At 42.5% G+C, this 23025-nt stretch overlaps 2 protein-coding genes across 2 annotated transcripts in view; one reads left to right on the top strand and one right to left on the bottom strand.

Annotated features, from left to right (window-relative positions):
* LOC127351009 (uncharacterized) overlaps window positions 1–23025 on the top strand; it is a 184041-nt gene that overhangs the window by 80994 nt on the left and 80022 nt on the right. The window lies entirely within an intron of this gene.
* Window positions 1–23025, bottom strand: part of LOC127351029 (tomoregulin-1-like) — an 86729-nt gene that overhangs the window by 44636 nt on the left and 19068 nt on the right. Inside the window, exon 2 of the mRNA XM_051378190.1 lies at window positions 3709–3818. Coding sequence (XP_051234150.1) covers window positions 3709–3818 — 110 coding nt within the window. The remainder of the gene's footprint in view (window positions 1–3708; window positions 3819–23025) is intronic.

Below are 23025 nucleotides of genomic sequence, written 5' to 3'. Positions count from 1 at the left end.
TCGCCACTGATACAACGTTTATGATCGGCTCTCGACATCTTTCCAAAATATATATATTAACCTGAAAAACATAAAACAATGCAACTGTTGAGCTGCTTCTTCAATCTCGAGACGTACTGTATGTGTCAATGCATTCGTCTCCAACAATCAAACCCACAAAGGAGCCTCATAAATCTTAATTGCTGCCAGCTCACAGTCATAATTATAGGAGAGGCAAGGGGGTCATTTCAACATTTTGATCAACTCAGAGCTTAATGATGAATGCAATAAATGAAGCTAAGCTAAAGAAAGTATTACTGGTACTTTTGTGATGCAGGGAATCTACTGGGATTTTAAACTGAAAGATGGGAGCTTTAAGGGCAGTTCGTCTGTTTGTCTCCACAAGTTCCTTCATCGTCCCTCCTGTGAAGAGTTACAATAACTGCTAGTTGTTGTTTCTGTATTCAGCTGAAGACTCCTCAGTGGTGCCGTCTGGCTCAGGCAGCTGTGAAACTCTTCTGATCGCACCCCGTTTGTATGGACATGAGTAATAAATGCAGGTTTTGCTTTCAGATCACAGAGCGTGACGGTTAGTTTCAAACAGTGTCTGTGTGTCTTGTTATTGCAGTAAAGCAGACGCTCTGTGGTGAATTCGTCTTCCAGACGATGCCCTTCACGCTGCTGCTGCTATTCTGTCATGTTGTTCGGCCAAATATGCAACAAATTCAACAAGCTGACTGGAGAGTAATCACATTTTGTTTCATATTGGAGGAACAAACTCCAGGATGTTTATGTGATGTGTCTGAAGGGACTTAACACTCTTTTGACTTATTCTAGACCATAAACTCAAGTCTGCAGTTGCATTGCACAGCGGTAAGTGGCGTTGAGTACGTGCCTGAATAAATATCAAACAGTGAATCTTCACCGTTGTCAATTCAGCCGTGACACATGGTACACTACTAAAAGCTTATTAAGGTCTAAGTACACCACTCAATTCTGCCAGTTCCCTCCCTCTCAGCAGTTTCTTTAGTCCTCTATGACAGATATGTCTTTGGGGTTGTGGACAAAACAAAACATTTGGGGACGTCACCTTGGGCGTTAAGAAACACTGATCAGCATACTGACATTTTATGGACCAAAAAACTAATTGATTTAAGGTTCTACATGCAACTTTCAAAAATCATTGTTAATAGTGCCACCAGTGGCGGTTCAGGGAACTGCAGTCAGTGTCCTGTTGCTTGCACTCCGTACACAGTCCGTAGGCACCAGCAAGCAATCATCATTCTGGGTGTCAGCCAACAGGGACAAACACTGAGCGCTGTAACATAACTGACAACCATATTTAGAATAACGTTATTATCTGCAATGTTCCTATATTGTATTTGGACCATTAGCTCCATGCTACTAACTAGCTTGCCGTTTACAAATCACCCATCAGCCAACACCACAAAGCAACCAACGCCAGACCCACACCGCGCAGCCAAGACACAGCCAGACAGACAACCCCAGCTTAGCTTAGCTACAGTTAGCTAGCTGGATGCCCCTGACTCGTATCACTCTTGGCAAGTAGAACGCAACCATTAGCTTTGTACTGCTAAAATCAACACAGTTGATATAATAAAAATAATAATACATAAGTTAATATCATGGAACACGTTGGCTGGGGAAGCAAGCACAATAATACAATATATCCCACTGGCTTTAACAGTAATGGTAATGTTGGACTCTGTGTTGGACTCTGTGTTGTGGACTCTGTGTTGTGGACTCTGTGTTGGACTGGTTGACTCTGTGTTGGACTCTGTGTTGTGGACTCTGTGTTGTGGACTCTGTGTTGGACTCTGTGTTGTGGACTCTGTGTTGGACTCTGTGTTGGACTCTGTGTTGTGGACTCTGTGTTGGACTCTGTGTTGGACTCTGTGTTGTGGACTCTGTGTTGTGGACTCTGTGTTGGACTCTGTGTTGTGGACTCTGTGTTGGACTCTGTGTTGTGACTCTGTGTTGTGGACTCTGTGTTGGACTCTGTGTTGGACTCTGTGTTGGACTCTGTGTTGGACTCTGTGTTGTGGACTCTGTGTTGGACTCTGTGTTGGACTCTGTGTTGTGGACTCTGTGTTGGACTCTGTGTTGTGGACTTTGTGTTGGACTCTGTGTTGTGGACTCTGTGTTGGACTCTATGTTGGACTCTGTGTTGTGGACTCTGTGTTGGACTCTGTGTTGTGGACTCTGTGTTGGACTCTGTGTTGTGGACTCTGTGTTGTGGACTCTGAGTTGGACTCTGTGTTGGACTCTGTGTTGTGGACTCTGTGTTGGACTCTGTGTTGGACTCTGTGTTGTGGACTCTGTGTTGGACTCTGTGTTGGACTCTGTGTTGGACTCTGTGTTGTGGACTCTGTGTTGTGGACTCTGTGTTGGACTCTGTGTTAGGACTCTGTGTTGTGGACTCTGTGTTGTCGACTCTGTGTTGGACTCTGTGTTGGACTCTGTGTTGGACTCTGTGTTGTGGACTCTGTGTTGGACTCTGTGTTGGACTCTGTGTTGTGAGACTCTGTGTTGGACTCTGTGTTGTGGACTTTGTGTTGGACTCTGTGTTGTGGACTCTGTGTTGGACTCTATGTTGGACTCTGTGTTGTGGACTCTGTGTTGGACTCTGTGTTGTGGACTCTGTGTTGGACTCTGTGTTGTGGACTCTGTGTTGTGGACTCTGTGTTGGACTCTGTGTTGGACTCTGTGTTGTGGACTCTGTGTTGGACTCTGTGTTGGACTCTGTGTTGTGGACTCTGTGTTGGACTCTGTGTTGGACTCCGTGTTGTGGACTCTGTGTTGTGGACTCTGTGTTGTGGACTCTGTGTTGGACTCTGTGTTGTGGACTCTGTGTTGGACTCTGTGTTGGACTCTGTGTTGTGGACTCTGTGTTGTGGACTCTGTGTTGGACTCTGTGTTGTGGACTCTGTGTTGGACTCTGTGTTGTGGACTCTGTGTTGGACTCTGTGTTGGACTCTGTGTTGGACTCCTGTGTTGGACTCTGTGTTGTGGACTCTGTGTTGGACTCTGTGTTGTGGACTCTGTGTTGGACTCTGTGTTGGACTCTGTGTTGTGGACTCTGTGTTGGACTCTGTGTCAGACCTGTGTTGGACTCTGTGTTGTGGACTCTGTGTTGGACTCTGTGTTGGACTCTGTGTTGGACTCTGTTTTGTGGACTCTGTGTTGGACTCTGTGTTGGGGACTCTGTGTTGGACTCTGTGTTGGACTCTGTGTTGGACTCTGTGTTGTGGACTCTGTGTTGGACTCTGTGTTGGACTCTGTGTTGTGGACTCTGTGTTGGACTCTGTGTTGTGGACTCTCTGTTGGACTCTGTGTTGTGGTGGGTGTTGGTCGTTTGTAGCCGTTAGCAGACTCTATTTATAAGCTATCATTAGCTCGTGTTGCCCACTGTTGGCACTGTAGGGAAGCGGAGAGAGAGAAGGCCCTCGGGAGCATACGTTACATCCTCGTTGGAGGAAGGTCTTATTTTTCAGGTTATGTGACAACCTGTTCACTCATTGGCAACAGTGATCAATACATTAATAATGTAAAATGCTTCAGAAACGTACATATTGAACCGTTACATCATTAGCTGCAGCCCTATCTTCAGTCGGAAACAATGTGCTTGGGACTGTGAGTGTTTTCATGGGATTTGTTGTTGATAACACCAGAGAGAAGAAGGCAAACTATCATTTCATCTTTTCCTACCTGGAACTGGCAGACACATTTGAGCTGAGCGCCGTCGTCTCGGCAGACGCCTCCGAATCGACAGGTGGAGTCATCACAAACCCTCAGGTCGCTCTTCTTCTCTGACAGATCTGCAAACAAATAAAGGGAGGGGGTTAAACAAAAAGATGAGACGTGAGCAGGTAGATCAATAAGGTGAATCAGACCCCCACAACCTCCACAAGTATCCACAGTAAATCCTGACAACCCTCCTCTGATCACTCAGAATAAAACCCGGACAGTTTTATGAGTTCCTGAACAATAAAAGCAGACAGAGAGCAGAGCTGCAGGGGAAAATATGGACACATTTCCCAGCAAAGCACAACAGAGGAGATGATTGTTTATCAGACGGAGCAATAAGGTTTCATGTCGCAGCAGCACCTGAACTACAGGTGAGAGTGTGTTTACACCAGGGAAATAACAGGTAGACACAAATCTGTAATGTGCCAGTCCTCATAGGGAGGATGGGTCGGTAATGAGCAAGGCAGTTTTCATCTTAAACAACAGATCCACTTTATCACAACCTTGGCCTTATTTCTGTAGCTTTGGATTACACACGGCTCAAAGTTATATAGAACAGAATAAAATATATTGTAACAGAAATTTTACTGCTAAAAACAATAGTTCCATCTTTAGCTGCTAGCAAGATGGCAAAGTTTCCCAAATGGTATCTTTAATTTCAGCACAGTTGAAACTTGTTGGTTATCTTGTTGCTCTTCACAGTTTGATTACTGATCAGTTCATAAAATGTCATGATGTGGCTTATCGACGCATTAAGAGAGCATTTTCTTATCTGGAAGCAGAAACGAACTGAGGACAAAATCCTGAGATGTGAACGATACTGGACACACACACACACACACACACACACACACACACACACACACACACACTGATCTGGCAGCTTGTAAAGGGAGTCATGTCTTGTCTGATAATAACAGACCTCTGCGACTCAGAAATGTGCAGCCGACTTAAATTATCCACATTTTCTTTGAGATAAAAGCCGCAGATTCCTGCCTGTGTTTGTGTGTTGGTGTAAGTTTCACACACCACAGCTGAGTGTGCTTTGAAGAGCCGCGTAATGGCCTGTAATTACTGTTTTGTGGACCTCCCCTACTCCTAAAAATGGCCGTCACTGGCCGCAGTAACAGCCAGCCGCAAAGCCCCTGAAGCTCAGCAGCTGACGGGGAGATGAGAAGCTCCAGCTCACAGACACAACTAACCTTCACATTCAAGGAACAAGAAAATGAAATGCTATGAAGGTGGAAGAAGTCCTTTATTTCATAACCATAGATGGAAAACACTCCAAGACTTGCATTGAAAATGTCACTTTCCTATCAGTGTTTTAAATTATTGATGCATTAAAAGGTTTGAAATGTAAATCCCTAAAATTGGAGGTTATTCCAATTTGGGAGAAAAAACAAATTGGGTTTTTCATAGTCGGCTGAGTTTCCCTCTCTGTTCTGTTCTGTTAAAAATGTGGATTTTATTCACAAACAGTGTTTGAACCCTCGTACCAATTTCAATCTCTACCAGACGTGAGCTGTATATCCTGTAACTGAAGATTGTTGGAAACATTTGGGATAATGTAAGTACACAGCTCAGCTACATACAGAACATAACTCTAGAGCTTATACACTGTTTAATGAGGAAATGTTACAGATACGAGCTTTAAAGAAACCTCCTCAGCAGATGAGGGGAGGTCTAGAGGCCGAGGCGTCCGGCTGCAGCGGGCCGTTCATGGCTAATTAAGTCCAACCGGCAGCCACATCCATCAGCAGCTCGCAGCCTGGAGGCCGAACGCTGCTGATCACTTCTGAGTGTGTGACAGAGAGTGTGTCCTGTTTCTCGTTTGCAGCCAACTTATAATACGCAGACAGACAATTTGGGATTATGCTGAACGACGTCTTTAAACCTCCGCCCGACAACAAACACAAATGTAAATGAAAGTGTTTGACTAGAGTGTGTTTTCAGTCTGAAGTGTGTGTGTCCTTGCTCTGCTGATATAATTTGGTGTGTGTTTGTTGTCGACCCCGTGTTGCGTTAAGGTTCCTCGCCCTCATACATTTTACAACAGAAACAGGGATCTGAAATGCACATAATTCCCTCTTTTGGATTGGAGCAGAACTAAAGAAGCTGACGGAGCGTGGCAGCAGCCTCCGCCCGGAGCCACATCCACCTCCCAAATCCCCAGAGCTCGGCCCGATCGTCATGGCCACCCAGCCGCCACCTCCCCCCCAGCTCGTTATCTAACCCCCTTCCTCCACTTCAGCCCTGGCTCCAGGAGAGACGGACGTCAATACCTCATCTTCTGTCTGCTGCTCCGAGGCCTTCAGCTCTCTCCACATCCTTTAACCCTTCCACTGCCGCAGCATCACACACACACAATGTTCATGTGCTGCTTTTATTCAGCGCAGCGTTACACAGGATCAGTACATGAACAGAACAGTGTTAGGGGCTCACAGTGTCTCTGATTAACAGTAACAGCACAGACTCTGCTGCTGATGTTGATCACATGTCAAATATAACATAAGATACACAGTGAGACATCCAGCGGTGGAGGAAATACTCTTTAAAGAGTCTGAGTACTACAAGGAGTTTTTAAATGGTTATGAAACAGTCTCAATTTAATACCAATGCCTCTATATGACCTATGTATCAGGGGTCTCAAACTCAAATTGTCTTGGGGCCACTGCTGGTATTTTCATATCACAGGAGGGCCACTTCAACGTGCAGTACTACAAGAAAGCAACATGTTATTTTAAACGAGCAGAACGAGATTTGTATACCAGGGCATCCCTGCAGAACTACAGTACTTCATTACTTGATTATTTGACCTCCTGGGAATGAGAACAGGCTGTGAAGTGTGTAGGAGAAACTCGAGAAAACACATGGAAGGCAGTATTAAGATAAGAGATTTCAAACGTATATTCCATTTCTGCTGATGGGTCCTACAAATTGTGACACACTGGACCTCTAATGCCACTCACTGGGTTGGATTCCCCTTGAATTCAATGAAACCAGGTGGTAGGAACACCACTGCCTTTGTTCACATAGTGAACACAAAATGACTTTAAATAGAGTTAAATAAACTAGTACTAATGTAAAGTCCAGTGTTGGAAGAAGTACTCTACTAATTTACTTTAAACAGCAAAGCCACAATGTAAAAATACTAGTAAATAAAAATTAATTCAAAACCTGCATTAAAAAAAGCTGTCAGATAAATGTAGTGAAAGTACTGTAGATGTAGAGAAGTTGTTAACAGTACTTAAGTAAGTGTACTTAGTTACATTCAACCACACACACACACACACACACACACACACACACACACACACACACACACACAGTCTCCAGAGTGAGGTTTTCATTTCATAGAGAAGTGAAACCTTCTCAAGGACTGCTGTGGCGTATTGATTCGGTTTTCTAAAAGCGGACAATTTATCCTCAGCAGAGACGTGAAACAGGAGAGGGAGGAGGCGTGACATTCATGTAAAAGGCCGCCATCAGTGATGCATGATGGGACTTCAAATCCCCATCATGCTCAAAGACACATATGTTCCAGTTTTCAGAGCATTTAGGAAACATTTTCAGCCAAACGAATAACAAAAATATGAGTTTGTGATTCTTTGTGCTTTTAAGATTCAAAGCTGCACGTATATTCAGTATCTCCTGTTCCAGCTCCTCACTGAAGTTGTGAGGAATACTTTTTGTTCAAAGGCGCCATGTTGGACCGCTTCTTTAAAATACTGATTTTAAGGGGCAAGATGGAGGAACAGAAGCTTGTCACAGCTGCTGCTTAAACTTAATAAAAACCTCAGTGGCAACACTTTCCTTTCATCCTGATGTTACTGCTGTTCCTCCACTGCGCTGCCTAATTACTTCATCTTCAGTCTGACTCCACCTGCCAGCACACAGCACCGTTCACACCTGCTGAACATTCAGACTGCAGGCGGAGAAATGAAACACACCCCGACACACACAGCACTATTTCATTGCTGTGTTTACCAGCTTGTAATCTTTGCCCATAAATAGTATAGAGGCTGATTCACACTGTTGGTTTCCTACTAAGGTTTTTTGGGATAAAATGTGAAAACTTACATACATACTAATAAAAGTCAGTAATACGAATCAGTTTGATTGATCAACACACTCTCCAACCTCCGGACGTCATAGACTAAATCCGGAGACAGAACCTGACCAGGGACCTAACAATAACCTGTTATTGTAAATGAGAAAGTTTCAGAGCGACAGACACACAGAACGTCCCGGTAACCATAGTAAGAAACAAATGTATAGTGATTACAGTGAGAGTCAGTGTCTGTCCGTCTCCTCTCACAACAAGCCTCTATGTTGTGAGAGCTCTCTCTCTTCCTCTCTATATTCTGACTTACTCTCTCATCCATCTGCGCTGCCAGGTACCAAAATCTGAGAAAACAGACTGTTTTTCTGAGCTTTTCAGCTTTCTAAGAGGACTAAGTGTTTGTGCTGAGAGAAAATTTCCGACATAGTCAACTTGTTTTTAGAACATGCAGACAGAAAATCTCTGCAAAGGGGGCGCCACTTTGAATTGGATGAGTCATTGCTGCATGGTGTGGGGACTTCAGAATGGGGGAAAAATGTAATGTCACTAAAGTAAACTGAAGCTTTTAGTCTTATGTACTCTAAAGTTTTATTTGTGGTTTCCAACAGTAGTTTTTGAACATTTTCTGCAGCAATAATGCTGAAAACTGTGATCATTTACTGTCAAGATCAGATTTCTTTGTTTGGCTGTTCACATTGTTTTTTGAATGTGGCTCAGATTTGATTCCAGTGTGAACAGGTCACGTTCCTGAAGTGACACACATGACTACTTTCAAATTAGAGTGACGTAAAAGTCACATGAATTCTGATATTCACACGGAGGTCAGATTGCAAAGAATCTGACCTGAATCTGATTTGGACCACATCTCAGAATTGAAAAGATCAGATTCCTTTTGTTTTTGAGTTCCCCCGTTCACACTGTCTGACCTGCAGTCTAAACGCGGCCTTAGGAAACTCAGGATTGGACCCAAATGCATGACAGCACAGGCTGCAGGACGACTTTGGTGATTTAATACAGATTGGGTTTACAGGCAGAGGCAGGTGCAGGTTGGCAGCTACACCAACAGCGAAGCTCAAGGACTAAAACAAAGAAATCAGCAACAACCAGGATGAACTGAAACAAGGGAACCTAAAGACTAAACACATAGGTGAGGTGAAGGATAACAAGACAAAGAGGAAGTGAATTTAAACAAGACACAAGAGGAGCAATCCAACATTACACAGGAAATAACTAAAGAAAACCACAAACCATGACATTTCAAATACACATTCAGTATAATCGTTAAATGAATGTATCATACCGTTTCATATCTAATCAGGTCAAGAAATGTTCTCCCCTCAATGATTTCAATGAATATTCCACTGTGTTGAACCTGGCTCAACTGATGAATTATTGATAAAAATATCTTGTACCTGAAGCAGATGAGGTGACAGTGTAATAAAATCCTTAATATGCTGAAAATCACACTGGAGTCTGGATTCAAGTCTCCACTTACGCAAACGTTCTTATTTTTTACCTCATGAAGAGCAGAACCTTTTAAGTAACTTGTTAAAAAGCAAACAGAAAAAACATGAATATGTTATGAGTGTTTATGGAGCCATTATCAGCAGCAGTAACACAACACAGTCCGTTATTAATGTTCAGATCAGAGTCCAAAGATCCCACAGAGGAAGCGGCGCGTGCTGAAACGTGATGATGTATGTGAGGTCTGTTCACACTAATAAAGACTAAACGCTGTGAGCTGCTCGGCTCCTGTCGTCCATTTGTTCCTGGATCTATTTTAAACCTCCTGACCGCAGCAGCTGGATGAGTTTCTGTGTGAAGAGCTTTTCTCTGTTCTCCTCTGCTGTTTGAATAAAACATGAAACCCTGACCGCCTCCTCCTCCTCCTCCTACTCCTCCTCCTCCTCATCTTCGTTGTTACTACAGACAACATGCTGACGTCCTTCATGAATATTTTGCAATTACAGTTTCAGTTTTGGTTTTAGTTTTTCGTCCATCACTGGACTTCAGAGTTTTACTGCAGAATAAACAGAAGCAGTTTATTTCTGCAAGAAACAAAATAAAAGCCCTGAATTAAGTTTGTTTTTGATTTTTCAGATTTGTACAGTTTTACAAGTGTTATAAGTGTTTCTCAAACTTTTTACACAAAGTACCTCCATTATGACCTATGTCAAAACACAGCTGCGTAGGTCGCCCCTATTCAGCTAAAGACAGTACGCACAGGAGGCAGCCTAATAGGAAGATTATTTATTGTTGACTCTTGGTGCATCCTGATTGGAACCGGTTCAAGAACCAGAGCTATTTTGGTGGAAAACCTCCCGGTCCACACTTCTCTTCCCAATAGTTCCCGTTTGGAGCCTCGACTGCAGTGTTTTTGAACCATTCATCTGACCTCCGCCCTGTATCTAACCATCACATTTTATCTCAGTACTTATCATGGATGTATGCACGCACTACGAGCGTGAATATGACTACATAGCTGGCTGGTAAAATAAATATTATTATATTATTATTTTAAATTACATTTCGGCTTTCGCTGTTTAAGTATTATTATTAATGTTATAAAGAGTTCGGTCTAGACCTGCTCTATTTGAAAAGTGTCCTGAGATAACTTCTGTTATGAATTGTTGCTATACAAATAAAATAAAATTGAATTGAATTGTAGTGAATCATTCATCATTTTGTAGTATTTTATAAATGCCATCATCAGGTCAAACGTTTAATTTGTTCAATACTTTTTTTGACCAAATAACTGCAAAACAATTGTACTTACTGCTAAAGTTAGCATGCTAACAAGCTACACTAAGATGGTGAACATTATTCCTGTTAAACATCACAATGTTAGCATTGTTATTGTGAGCATGCTAGCCTCACAGAGTTGCTAGCATGGCTACGGGCTTTTAAAGGTACCCTGCAGAGGTTTGGACCACAAGTGGTGCTATAGAGCAGCACTTTGTCGGGTGGGTACCTGTTTTGCGTGACTATGCACACATTCAAGCATACAGGCGACACACCTACTGCCGGTTTCACGCTGTTCCACTGACGCACAAAGAAATGTAACACTGGACCCATAAAGGAACAGAAAAAGAAAACTGCAAGCAAACATGGAAGTGAATATGACAGAAGAGGTGGTAAAGCACAGTAAAGTTGGAAAAGGAGAGAATTTTACTGCTGTTTTTCTGTCAGCACTGTATGGATGATGGCAGGTCACTGCTGGTAAGAACTGTTGTACATTCTTGTTTCTTGTAACTTTTAAGACTTTGCAAATCACAAAAACTACATTATTCTGTTCATAGAACCCAAATATAACTGTGATTTGGAATATTTACCAAAACATTCTAAGATATGAGAGTCACACCTGAACATATGGTGCCCATAAGCTGTATAACAGCAACGGTAACCTAGTGAAAAATAAGATGAAAAATTAGGTTGCAGCGATTTGAACCTTCAGCTGTGAGAGTGACACTTAGCAGATGCTGCAGAAAGACCTGCTGTCTAATTACTGCCCTGCCTTCCTCCTCCTCCTCCTCCTCCTCCTTTGTAACTGGGACTAATTTGTCCAGTTTTGTGTGCTTTTTTTTCTTCCTCGAAGGCAGAGCGAGTGTCTGACTGCGAGTTGCCCTGAGGCCCCCGGCAGCCGCTCAGCTCGTTTGGCTTCATCAGCTGTTGCAGCAGACTAATCTTCACCTGGGAAGCAGAGAGTGCAGCGTGAAGATAACAGCTTTGATGTTTTATTCATGTCGAACAGATCAGAGGGACAGAAAGGCTCCTTCCAGGTTCATTCTGGAGTCTGACGCAGAGACAGAGCAGGAAGTAATTGACCTCCTGGGAAGTCTCTCTAAGATGAGTCGGGTCACTTGGGCCTGTTGGCAGTTCGGTTTGTTACTAACAAGACAATTAAGCCTTGAATCCTCTGCAACAGAGTGATGCACGAACTGTCACAAGGTTCCAACATAACCTGGAAAACCTGGAGTTCCCACAGTATGATAATAATTAAGGAAAAGTCCTGGAACACAGCAATAGCCCACATAGCAAGACTGGTCTGGTCCATTCAATCAGTCTAGATACAGTAATGAGTTAACGTTCACATGTGGAAGCCACTTATGGCCGATTACGTAACCATATCTCTGCCAACTGTATGACCATAGCTGACCCTATCGGACAAACTGATCTTGAAGTGTTGAAACTTGTGTGGTCCGATGTAGGGCCAGAATATTGTAGTTACTGCGCCCTGCCTTGGTTTCTCAAAGCTTCAGTGATCATTGATGAGCACAGAAAATTTAAAAAAGACAACAGGAGGTCTTGTTTTCGCTGTGACTTTGCCGAAATTATCATTTCCATGTGTGCGAGAATCCACGTGACATAAATTGAATCAGGTGTACACATCTGTGCAGACATCCCCGTACCTCCAATTTATTGTGCCTGTGTGGACTGTCTGCAACGAGGGTATGTTTTCCTGTTGACGCTGATCTACTTGACACAGTCCTCCAACAGACTCCAGAAAACAACAACTACTTATTCTCACCCGTTAGAGCTTCTTTAAGTCTTTGTGTTTTAATGCAGCTGAATTCATCATTGAGTTGTTCTCATTTATTTATTCTATTAGTCTATTTCTTCTGTCAGACAACTGAACAAGTATGAATTAATTATTTAATCGAACCTGTAAGACCCAAATATAAAAAAAAAAAATTATTTACCTTCAGATTTGTTGTAGTAGGCCTTATCAAAATTAAAGAGTTTTTAAAAAAAATGTTATGAAGTTATAGAAATGTTAATATGCAACATTGGGCTTAAAATTTCTGTATTTGACTCATGTTGTCTGAACAACAATTCATGTAACAACTACGGGTTAATTTGCAGGGTGATGCTTACTTAGCCCCATAAAGATATAAATTTATAAAATACATTAGTCATTTATTAAAAACTGTTAAACAGGTCAAATGACTACAGTTCTTTAGTGTATTCGGCTAGAAGTTAAAGGTTGTCTTCTTAACTTTACTACAACTAACCCTCACTGAGGAAAATATTTTTACCTCAAACAGACTTAACCATATGTTCTAGTTGAGTTGTGTTCTTCCATTATCCCAAATGTTTCCAACAATGTGTCAAACTCAGCAGGAAAATCTGTCATTTTATATTTCAGGTAACGCTGCGATTCACCGGTCCACTCTGACGTCATGGCTTCATTCCCTTCAAGCCGCAGACAGGGGCCACCCCGCTATACAAACACAGGAGAGCCAACAGGTCTACCTCGAGCAAGCTCACACAACACACCACAAATAGGCGACATCCTGCACACAACCAAATCCAGTCTCACCCACACTTAACCCCATGGGTTGGCTTTGCATATCCCCTTTGTGCCTGCGTCAGTGTTGTGGTTCATACACCCCACATCAGGAACATTTCACCTTTCCCAGAACTAATTGTCTGCCCTTTGTGGACAAAGCATGAATTTTAGGCGCTGGTCAAATTAACTACATTTTTGAGAAACTGTTGATCCTACAGTCTGAAGCCACATTGTTACCATCCACTGTTTAGATCTTGGTGCTTTTTAACTCTAGATTTGAACCGGATGAAGGATTTTAGTCATCGGACGTCTGGATCTTAAGTTATCAGAGAAACAAGCTGAGCTAACGTTAGCAGCAGCTCGGCTCCCCCCTCCGGGACGTCCCCTTGTCTGTCCAACAGCGTGGGAGAAGCAGTGATTGTTAATTAGGTGGAACTGCTTTATTCAGTGTGTTTAAGGTGGAACTGCTTTATTCAGTGTGTTTAGTGGTTTTAATCAGCGGGTCTGTTTGTGTTGGAGAGGAGGAGACCTCTGTGGATCATTGGGCTCCCGGTAGAAACCTCCTGAACCATGAACACTGAAGGAATCCTAACCGGGAGAAGCTGACTGCAATGACGCCAATGGTGGTGAAGACAACAACTCCCATGATCCCACGCTGCTTCATACGTTTGTCCTCTTCCTTTGTCTCATCCTGAACTGGATCTCGGTTTCTCCTCTGGAACCTGCAGTGGTGTCAAACAGTCACTGAGGTGTGACAGACTTCAGGCTGAGGCGTTAAACGATCCCGTCGGACCGACTCATTATTCAGCTCAGAGCGTTCATGAAATAAAACTCAATGAACTGCACTTTATGTATTCTATTTTAGTCTGTTTGCTGCTTCCTGATGATGCTTTGATTATGTTTCTATTACAATCATCCCTCTTTATGGAGCTTTTCTATTTTCTGCATTTACTCATACTAATGACTCATCATAATTATTAATACAGAGACACTAAACAATGCTTCCTTCATCTCAGAAATGACAATAAGGCTCCTGTCAGTGTTTTTAATTACAGAGTAAATATGTCAGCATATATTTCATTTCCAAAACACAGCGGAAGCACGGAAAGAATTAATAAAATGGCTCTTCTATTCACTCTAGTTTTATTTAAGAGATTTTCCAAAAGCCATTTAATACTTTTAGAGCTTTACTTCAAAATGGAGCACTTATAAAAAGTGCAGGGGAAATAAAGAGAGATGTCCTTAAAGCAACAGAAATGCTGTTGATGTTCTCCCTGATTCACTGCTCTCAATGTTTTTGTTGTTACTGTTAATGGAAAAGCTATTTGCCCATGTAAAGCACTTTAAACTATAAATCTTGGTCTATTTTATTTGCAGGCGGCGCTCTATTTCGCCTGATTTGCGCTGCCATTATACAGGCTTGCATTATGTGCAGTAAAAGCAGCGGGACGGTGAGTATTTTTCAGCCAATTTCATGTCACCCCACAGAGTGCAGAAGAGCAAGACCTGCGGGCAGGAAGCGGACGGGGATCAGGTTCAGATTTGGCTTAAAAACTGGGATTTTAAAGCTCCTTTTCTGGCCATGTGTGAACCCTCTAAGTATATTATGTGATAAAGATGGCAACCCTCACTTGGAACAAGGCAATGATGGCTCAGAGGTGAAAACAAAAACACACAAAAAAGTAGGATTTAGAGGATTTCTGGCATCATTAGTCCAAGAGGATGTATGTTTTTTTAGTCCAAGGAACGTGTTAAGCCTAGCTTAGCACAAACACTGGAAGCAGAGGGAAACTGTTAGCCTAGAAAAAATACCTACAATACCTACAGTGTTATATTTTGAAGCCATGAGCTGTTTTTTTTTTGTGGAGGACTGTTACTTCAGGTACCGGTGAGTCAGGGAAATACAATCCAGGAAGTTCAGGTGGACAGATAAACTTATTGATGCATTAAAGGCATTTTAGCCCCAAACACTGCACAGCTGTTTGTAATACTTAGAGTTTGTCAAGTTATTGTGGTGGCAACTATGAAAACTTCATTGCGGCAATCACAAGGTAAACAGTAGAAATATGACTAATATGCACACTTGCACCTATTGGACATCATGTTGCTCTGTGGCAAATGTTGGGCCTAGTTTAACTTTTCTGCGTTGACAGGCCTCGTTCAAATGATTCGAGACAGTCTGAAGAGATTTCAGGAAGTGTTTCATATCCTTTTCATCTGAGCTGTAGAGGAGCAGTGAGGAGGAAAAGAAAAAATAATTACAGCTTCTAAATATCCAACAGAAAGTGAGGATGGCTGACATTACCAAAGATTTGAAGTGCCGAGGGAATTCAGAGGCTGAGTGACCTCAGGCCTTTCAGTCTGTGTGTGTGTGTGTGTGTGTGTGTGTGTGTGTGTGTGCAGGCAGACAGAGAGTGGGAGAATCATGACTCGACTTTTGACACCTATTATCTAGACTGTAAGCAGAGGCCTCCATGTGATGGCTTTAAAGCAGGCGGCCATTTAAGACTCATTAAAGACCTGTGTGTGTGTGTGTGTGTGTGTGTGTGTGTGTCTGTGTTCACACTGAGTTTTCATCTATACAAACAAGCTAATAAGAGAAGCAGACACGTCGCTGCAGCAGCAGACAGTCACAGAGTGCAGCTTCTCATTATGTACATAGCAGATCCCTCAGATCCTCTGCAGATGGACTCCCAGATATCAGCGCTGTGGTTGTCTGCCAGAAGCTGTCATACATTGACTGTTGATCCAGTCTGAAGCCACATGTTTACCATCCACTGTTTAGATCTTGGTGCTTTTTAACTCTAGATTTGAACCGGATGAAGGATTTTAGTCATCGGACGTCTGGATCTTAAGTTATCAGAGAAACAAGCTGAGCTAACGTTAGCAGCAGCTCGGCTCGCAGCCCCTCCGGGACGTCCTCTGTCTGTCCAACAGCGTGGGAGAAGCAGTGATTGTTAAGCTGGAAGTTGCTTTGGATTTGTCTAATTTGAAATGTGTGGAATTTAACCCTGAACAAAGTCAAAATATTCCCAGGATGGATTTAAAATTGTGAACATAGTAGCTTCTTAAAGTATTTTCCTCCATATCAATAATTTAAAGGTTTTCTATTATTGAAACAATACATTCAGAGCATATTGTAACCTTGGTGAAGGTATGAGCTGCCTGATTGTTTTTTAACGAGGTGGTTTTCCTTCAGGTCATCAGGACATCATGAGTCTTTTTCCAGCCATCAGTCAGCTGCACTCCCCCGTCCCCTCATGCACTGTTCCAGCTGCTGGTTTCTGCTCCTGACTTGATGCGACCGAGCTGCTGTGAGGGTTTCCAAACCTTTCCCTGCAGATCAGCCTGCATCATCTAATGCAACCTGCCTCCCCATCCTCCCTCCCCTCCCCTCTGCTCTCAGACCCCCACAGGAGACCGAGGCACTCGGGCTCAGAACAAAACACAAAAAGAGGCTGAGGCAGTGAGCACAGAGAGGAGGAAGAACCCCAGGCATTTTCATTTTCTGTGTTTGGTGGCAGCTTTTAGCCTTCTGTCCGTTTTGTTCTCTGTTGTCAAAGTTAAAAGGTCTTCCTGTTGACAGGAAGTTGGACTGTCTCTGCAGGCAGGCGACGTTCACCATCTTCAAGCCAAATAGAAAACAACGAGGACTCTGTGTACAAAATGAGGCTTCAGCACAGTGAGACAAGTGAGGATCTTTGTCGAACATGGAAACACCAAAACAATGTTCGATTTTTAGGCATAAGACTAGCTTCAGTTTAAATTTCTGCAACACATTTGGGATCTTGTTTGTGAACAGATTTGAGGAGAGAAATAGTCAACAACAGAATCTCGATCCATATCTTATCAGCACTGCCTAGTTTGACAGATTGATCTGAGTTTGGTGCGTTGAGCTGGACGGACCCACTGAGAAGTCAACTCATTTCTCCATAAGAATCAATTCTTCTTGTAGCAGCCCACGGAGCTGCCCCGTGCTGGCCGTTACGAAGCTGTGTCCACTAATTATATACTGACAATGGAATGATTACAGACTCCAGTAACTCTTCTAATGTACATACAGTATGAGAGTGTTGTATTAAGACAGACTTTGATCAATTTGAACCCATTCTTTAACCAATAAAAATGATGAACACTCTGAAAATAAGACTCATGTTGAAGAACACCCTGCGCCGAGTCTTTGTGCTAAGCTAGGGTTAATTTAGTTGACTAACTATTTTCGTTATAGCTGGATGTCATTTATTTTATGGTCTGTTAATTACCGAGTATTTAGTAGGAAAATAGATGGTAACAAAATATAGTTTTTTAGGTAATTAGAAAAGTACAAAAAGAACTGGCTACTAAAAGCTAAGTTATTACTAGTTTTCTGGTTGGTTTGCATGGTTACTGGTTACTTAACCTACAAGAAAACTAGAAGGTAATTAAATTTAGGTATTAGCACCCATAAAAAAGCACAGTAGGTACTACGTTATTACCTAGTAAGTATGTGAAAAAGGTAGAATTTTTTACTAGTCCAGAATTTTTTTGGTGATTTGTCTCTCTCTCCCATGTAGTCTCTCCCCTTCCAGATGTTTCCAGCCTGTAGGTGCAGCTGCAAAACCAGAAACCCGCTTCCTCACCATCCTCCTCTTTGTCACCTTGCTGCAGGCTGAGAATCGGTTTGTGTGTCAGCCTCTTTAACTCCCTCCACCCCCGCAAACCGCCGAGTAATTTGCATAATTACAGCCCCATAACTTCATACAGTATAATTTGTCTCAATAGGATGACGGGTGGTGAATTAACACTACAGAGAGTGCAGATTACAGTATGGTGGGTTTTTGTTGTATTGTGGCTTTTTCTGGCAGGGAGGAGTCGCTTTGTAGCTTCCTTTTGTTATGAAGGCTGTAAACTGTAGGAACATATGAGCTTTAAAGTCCCCATGAAGTCAAAAGTGTTTTTATCGCGTATGTCTTGTGCTATACGCCTCCTATACTCCAGTATCTGTCCCAACAATGACAGTAAAGTCATTCATTTTTAGGTATTTTACAGTTTGTGACTTCCTGAAAAACAATAAAAAGTTGGGTAAAATAGTTGGGGTTACTCTTGTGGCGGTGCTACAGCGTAAATCTATAGCCAGGTCTCAGTGATTACTGTACAGAAACACAGCTTTATAACTTTATTCAGTGATTTTGGGGAAACAAAATAGCTGGTCTGCTCCGTGTGCCAGAGTCCTGCAGCAGGTACGTTGTGTAACAGGTAAAAAGTATAGCTGCAAGCTAGGACATCCTCTGAGGAAACTGCTGCCACAGGGGCACAGGTGCTGAGCCAGTTAACCAAAACTTTCCTAATAACACGACTCTCAGACGGCCAAACCGGTGTAAAGTGTGTATGCAGGAAGGTCATATTGTTAAAAGCTGTGTGGAGTGATTTAGCAAACGGACATCAGTGCCCAGCTCGTTGTGTGGAGCAGCAACAGAGTGAGTAGCAACAGCTGGTGATTGATCAGTAGTAACAAGTAAAAATATGACTGTGGGTGTCGGATCGCGGGTCTGGATTTGAACTCTGCTTGATTTGGACAACCCTGGTTTCGAATTGGTATCGACTACTACATTTCTGGCATTGTGACATCCCTACGAGTGATAGTGATATTACAGCTGTTTGTGGTTAAACTAAAGGTCTATCTCTGTAGGGATCCTTTCCATAATGCTGTCAGACACTGACAATAACAACCTGAGTCTGTCAGTGGCACAAACAACAACAACTACTGTTAGTGGAACAAACAACGACTACTGTTAGTGGAACAAACAACAACGACTGTTAGTGGAACAAACAACAACTACTGTCAGTGGAACAAACAACGACTACTGTTAGTGGAACAAACAACAACAACTACTGTTAGTGGAACAAACAACGACTACTGTTAGTGGAACAAACAACAACGACTGTTAGTGGAACAAACAACAACTACTGTTAGTGGAACAAACAACAACTACTGTTAGTGGAACAAACAACAACGACTGTTAGTGGAACAAACAACAACGACTGTTAGTGGAACAAACAACAACTACTGTTAGTGGATGAAACAACTACTGTCAGTGGAACAAACAACGACTACTGTTAGTGGAACAAACAACAACAACTACTGTTAGTGGAACAAACAACGACTACTGTTAGTGGAACAAACAACAACGACTGTTAGTGGAACAAACAACAACTACTGTCAGTGGAACAAACAACTACTACTGTTAGTGGAACAAACAACAACTACTGTTAGTGGAACAAACAACGACTACTGTTAGTGGAACAAACAACAACTACTGTTAGTGGAACAAACAACAACTACTGTTAGTGGAACAAACAACAACGACTGTTAGTGGACGCATTTGTCGTCGAAGGTTGACGTTAGCTTACGCTGCTGACCCTTTCATGAATATTTTCACATCTAACTCGGTGCATTAAGAGTTTATTTTGGTTTTAGTGAGTTTTATTTTCTTTCTGTCCCGTTTGAAGTGTGTTTTACGATTATCCGCTAGGTAAAATGACTGGTTTTGTGAATGGAGTCTGGTCGGCCGTAGTGCACATTGTTTTGGTCTGAAATGCGGGTACTCTAGTGTAACATCTAATTGGAAATTAATTTTATATATATATATATATATGTATATATATGCGTTAACGTAAATACATTGAATGGCGTTTGCAGTAAAAATGTTAACTATAAATGGTATAAAAAATGTTAATTATTACTTTCACATCACTAAAGGGTTTGAGTTCCCCCTCTGCAGGCTGTGTACAGATCTGCTCTGTCTCGCCGGCAATAAATCTGTTTTATTTTTGTGGTGAAGTGCTGCTTTTACTGCAGAAAGCTCTTTAGAGAGCCTGCACACAGAGCCAAACAGAGACTGAGAGGGGCTTTTGTCCTCCTCCAGACGTTTCTCACAGACTGTTTACGGCCTCTCTGCATGTTGGGACTGTTTATGAGCCTCGTGGACACCGCTGTCAGGGCGCCACGAGAACGCAACAAACCCAAAATCTGTCACAACCTCCCACTGCTCCCGAGGTGTCTGAAATACATTTAGAAACCTTAATTATAAAACTAGTGCATGTTGTTTCACGCAGACCTGACAGCCAAACAGAGGGGTCGTCCACGGTTTGTGGATCGTTATGCATTTTTCAATTTCTAGCGCTCAGCTTGTTTTTATTCTCCAGATTTTCCTTTTTATCTGTCTGTCAGGATCTGTCTTCCCTTCTGCTTCGCTCTCAGTCTTTAACCTCATCCTCTCCTAACACCAGCAATCACATAAATCTCACCGCCGGCCTGTTAACGCTGCTGCGGGGATGGAAAATGTCTCACCCGGGTATTGATTCTGAAGCAGCGTCGCACGACCCGATGTGAGCGCTGTTCGATTAGATTTTACAGCTTTAGTTTGACGTGAGTCATTGCTCTCTCCTCCGGAAGACAAAAGAAAAGATTTAGCTCTCGAGACTGAGACCCTCCTACTGCGGTCGTCCTGCCACTGGAGGAATAAAACCTCAGTGAAGAAGCTGAGTTACAGCGATAAACAAGTGGCCAGACGCGAAAACCACATACAGACGGAAATCCGGCAGAGAAAGTAGAGACCACAGCGTGTTTGTGAAGGTTTTCAGTCCCAAGAGTCAGGCAGGAAAACCTTTCAATATAACAGATACCAGTCAGTGTAAACACAACTAGATCCAAACCATATTGGTAGATATAAAACAATCTTGTCAGTTTTAAAAGACTATACAGGGGTAAGCTTTTGCTCATTTCCAACAAATCATCACAGAAAGAGGTTCAGATGTTGTCGGACATCTGTGTGTTTCAGACCTGAAGATGTGGTTAGCCTAGCTTAGCATAAAGACTTGAAACAGAGAGGAATATAAAATATTTGAGTATTTTTTGTCATAAAAATCTTTACATATTTAGATTTTTTGCTGATCCTATTCCTATCGAATTACTGTAAATGGAGATCCAGTCATATGGTCAACTCGGCTCGGAAGTTGTTCAATGTCCACCCGGATCCACATTCTTCAAATATATTTTATAATGTGTATATATATGTATCAGAAACTCTGTCATCAAAATGTGTTTAAAATGTGATTTGTTGGTTTGCTCTGTACACTCGACGGCTGTTTTAGGAGAATATGACAATCCTTTCACAGTTGTCAAGTAACTTCACCTAAATCCACAAATATCCTTGTAGGGATCTTTTCCATAATGTTGACAGACAGCAAGCACTGGACTGCCATCTTTACCTTGATCCCACACACTGGGTCGCAACACTGCCGCTAGCCCTGCTACAGGTAGCACACAGAAACAAACAGTGTGAATGTGCTTCTAGTGACTGTAAAAGCTGCAGCGGACAGAGAGAGTCTGACAGCAGCTGCTCATTAGCTCTGTTAGCTCTGACTACCAGCTCGCTGTTTCTGCTACACTGCCGTGGTCAGTCTGTCAATCACTGCAGTCAGTGTCAAGGCCGCGCCCCCTAAAGTTACTGTCCTTTGCAGGTCTCTGATGCATTTGTTAAATTTTCTGAAAGGGAGGGAGAGAGCAGAACTGAGGGTTGCAGCAGTAAAGGAAGATGTATTGATTATGAAAAAAGCTGAGTCTGTTGCAGCTTTAGTGTTAATTGTACAAGGGAGATTGATTTTAAAACTCCCTCACTCACAGTTCAGTGTATTTAATAAAAATCAAAAGCAACCTTAAAGCAGAAAAACAGTCAGAAATCTGAACACTGAAAACTTTAAAATATTTCTTAAAAATTCAGCTTTCAGCCTCCATCAAACCTGATCATCTTCATCATCTGGATCCCAAACTCTGAGCCGACACAGTGACAGATTTATATGTGAGGAACTTTTTTAAGCCTCGCAGCAGCTCCTCCTCTCCTCCTCCCCCCCTCCCGCCTTGTTGCTGCATTGAATGGATTCGCCTGCAGAGTCTGTGATGCGAGACTAATCAGGTCCCATTCCAATTCTGGGCACAGCGGAGGACACCAGACCCCATCCCCCCCCCAGCAGGTGATTTGCACTTGATGCATTTTAATTGGTGCACAAAGACATCCAGAGCCGAGTGTCTGCAGCTCCTGGAGCAGCGAGGTAACAGGAGCCTTCACAGGCCGCTGCGGGTTCAGAGATGCACAGGAGTCGACCCTGGCTGGCTCAAGGGTCTTTGTCCATCCGCGATCAATGAGGAGAGGAAGCTAACCCCGAGCGCTGCGGCGGCTAATGGCTTCACAACAAACCCTGCAGAGAATATGAGCTCCTGAGGCTCGCAGTGACAAAGGCTGAGGAGAATAAAAGAAGGCCCAGATAGCTGCACACATGCATACCAACAAACCACAGTAAGGATGATGTACGATGGCTGCAGAATTAAAACACAGCAGCAGCACTGAATTATGAATCACTTCTGGCGTGAAAATATTGGTTCAATCAATTCCTGTAAAATAAAAAAATGTATGAATAGCCTCCGCCGGTTATTTTGTCATGGAGAATTCATCACCATCAGTGAGGAGCTGCTCTTTATCCTGAGGCTAATAACAAAAGTGACGGGACATAAAGACAGTGTTCAGTCCTCAGGACAGACTGCAGACACTCGCAAATTATTTACAGTCACAGGATAGATTCATCAGAAAGAAGAGAGTTTATTATCTCGATTTTAAATGCACAAAGACCATCAAAGTCAGAACTTTGAGGGCTTCCTGCATGCTTTAAGTGGAGGAACAACCCATTAAAATGTACCAAATAACATTAAAACCACAACAGCATTTACACTTTAAACATTGTAGCTCTTTAATGTAAATATTAATATTATAATATTTGAGTTTTTTCTTTGTGTAAGGGAATTTAATCATAGAAATTAACCACATGTTTTGAAAGTACAAATTTTGATCATGTTTTCTCTGAGGAGACATTAATAGTTTCATTGTTGGAT

Source organism: Dicentrarchus labrax, unplaced genomic scaffold (genome assembly GCF_905237075.1).
Source record: "Dicentrarchus labrax unplaced genomic scaffold, dlabrax2021, whole genome shotgun sequence".
In the NCBI taxonomy this organism is placed as follows: Eukaryota; Metazoa; Chordata; class Actinopteri; family Moronidae; genus Dicentrarchus; species Dicentrarchus labrax.
Note: the sequence above shows the minus strand (reverse complement) of the source record. Positions and strands in the feature narration are given on the sequence as shown.